The sequence below is a fragment of the Diachasma alloeum genome, unplaced genomic scaffold, assembly GCF_001412515.2.
Source record: "Diachasma alloeum isolate Michigan unplaced genomic scaffold, Dall2.0 Dall_scaffold_00889, whole genome shotgun sequence".
Lineage (NCBI taxonomy): Eukaryota > Metazoa > Arthropoda > Insecta > Hymenoptera > Braconidae > Diachasma > Diachasma alloeum.
In genome coordinates this window covers 9,272-11,724 of record NW_021681010.1, presented here as the reverse complement: position 1 = coordinate 11,724, position 2,453 = coordinate 9,272, and the positions used below count along the sequence as shown (strand labels likewise).

General features: G+C 41.7%; 1 protein-coding gene across 1 annotated transcript; it reads right to left on the bottom strand.

Moving 5' to 3' along the window:
• Positions 1-293: 293 nt before the first annotated feature.
• On the bottom strand, positions 294-1,423 carry LOC114841578 (mucin-2-like; the record flags this gene model as incomplete). Its single annotated transcript, XM_029126602.1, has 1 exon — positions 294-1,423. A coding segment is annotated over one exon (1,130 nt), but the record flags the coding sequence as incomplete, so codon positions are not given.
• Between the last annotated feature and the right edge of the window lie 1,030 nt (positions 1,424-2,453).

The window sequence follows — 2,453 nt, the reverse complement described above, 5'->3', positions numbered from 1 at the left end:
TAAATTTTCGCACAATTACAGATCGTTGAAAGAAAAACTCATACATCGCTTGGAATTAATATTGATTTTAATCGTAACCAACAAAACATCCGTCATCGTGCACAAATAACCATGATGCAGTGTCTCATAAAACTAATTACGTATATTCATAATACCGAAATGTCAGAACAAATGGAAACTTTGTGTTTCTGACTACGTCAGAAAAATGAAAAGATATTTAAAAAGATATCAGCAATTTCTGATCATCAACCTCGTACATGAATTTCGAATATCAATTTTCTTCATGGAGGAGATTAGTCCTTAATTCCTGTGCACTCAGCCCTCCCAGGGTAATCGCAGACTCGTTTTATAGGATTGTAGTGAAGGCCTTTTTCACAATTGAACACCACGGGTTCCATAAAGTTACACTTGCAGAATTTACTGCAGTGAATGTGGGGGAGCTGCTCTACGTCCACAGGATTAACGTACTGACAGGTACCAATACATCCTTTCGCATCAGGGTGAGGTGTCGGCCCAGGGGGAGGAAGTGTATTAGTTGGTGTTGGAGTCACTGTTACAGTCGTAGTTGGAGTTATTGTACTAGTTGGAGTTTGTGTGACAGTCGTAGTTGGAATTGTAGTTGTAGTTGGAGTATGTGTGACAGTTACAGATGGAGTTGTTGGTGCAGTTTCAGTATGTGTGACGGTGACAGTTGGGATTGTTGTTTTAGTTGGAGTATGTGTGACACTTAGAGATGGAGTTGTTGGTGCAGTTTCAGTATGTGTGACGGTGACAGTTGGGATTGTTGTTTTAGTTGGAGTATGTGTGACAGTTACAGTTGCAGTACTTGATGCAGTTGCAGTATGTGTTACAGTCACAGTTGGTGTAGACGTATCAGTACCAGGGCACCAACATGCAGGTGGTGTGGGCTTGGGTGTAGTCCATCTTGGGCACTTGGCTTCACCTGGATAAGTACAGACTCCCAACACTGGGCTGTAGTGTAAATCCAACGGGCACTTATGCTCCTGGGGAACTCCCTTGACACATTTACAGTATTTACCGCACTCTTGATGCTCCAGGATCACTGTTAGATGAGGTGGATCGCTAGCGGGGCAGCTTCCAATGCACGGGCTGTATGATCTATAATCGAATGGACTCTGATCACGCAGGAATGCAATGGGTTCGTCAATCTGCCGGGCAGTTTTGCAGTTGGCGTCGCGGGGCCAGGTGCAGGTGTTATGCTTCTCCGAAAAATAGAGACCCTTTGGGCAGGGTATTATGTAGGCTGTTCCATAGTTGCAGGAACAGAACTGAGAGCAATTTCGGTGGGGCACGAAATAAACATCATTGTTGGGGTTTATCGCTGGACACTGTTTCATGCAATCAAGGGTTGGATCTTCTTTTGCTGCCACTGCACTGAACAGTGCAATCACAGCTACCAGCACTAGAATCACGAGAAAAATTGAATGAGATTGCTAAAAATGTTGCGCATGAAAATCCAGCCATCTATTTTCTTGACGAATTCAAAAAAATCTGAAAAAATCTGTTTTCATACTCATTGAAAGTACTCTCTGGAAATTTTTAAAGATTTTTTTGGCATGCGTCAAGTGTTTATTTTTCCCATGACGTGCGTAATATTCTGTAGTAATACCACTAGTACTTCAAAAATATCCGATTAATTTTGAAGCACGAGTGGTTTTTGACTGATTATTTTTCCACTTGGATTTCGGTCAAGCAGAGTGCAATGAACAGCATCCGGATACATTTACACAGCCATACATTTACAACCCACTTTTTTGTTGATCTGTCACACAGAATATTAAACGTGAAATGCGTTGAAAGATGAGAAACATTTGAACAGCTAAGGGAGGGTGTGCCTGTACCGCCCACCTAAGGGAAAATGTCAGTTTTATATTTTATATTTCAACTTGAATATAAAAAACGTATTTGTGAGTCTTCTTTAACTATTGAACTCGTTATTCTTGAAGTGTAGACACCTAATTCTCCTTAGAATCCATAAAATTGATTGAAAATAAAAAAGAGAGCCTATCGAGCGGTACTACCCGCCGTCGGGTAATACCTCTTGGCACGATCCCAATACCGCTCATAGGGTTTTGCGTATATCGCTCGCGCCGCAACCTAACCTGTACTCGAGTGCTGTTGAGCATCTACGCGGCCGATCCTATGAGCGGTATTACCGGCTCCGCTCGGCGTCAACAAAATTGTTGATAATTATTGGCATGAGTGGAGTTTTGAGTTCGAATTGGTCTCAAATTACGCGTGAAAGTACCACGAATTGAATAACCACAGTTTAATATGAGAATTTGAAACTATCAAAAACCTTAATTACAAGTCCACAAATTTTGCCCTCTACACGGAGAGAAAAGTCGGGGAAAAATTCTAGTGCTCAGCACCAGAAACGAGGCCCAAACTGCCGAACTCCCATATTTTAATCGAAATAAGAATAAAAATTC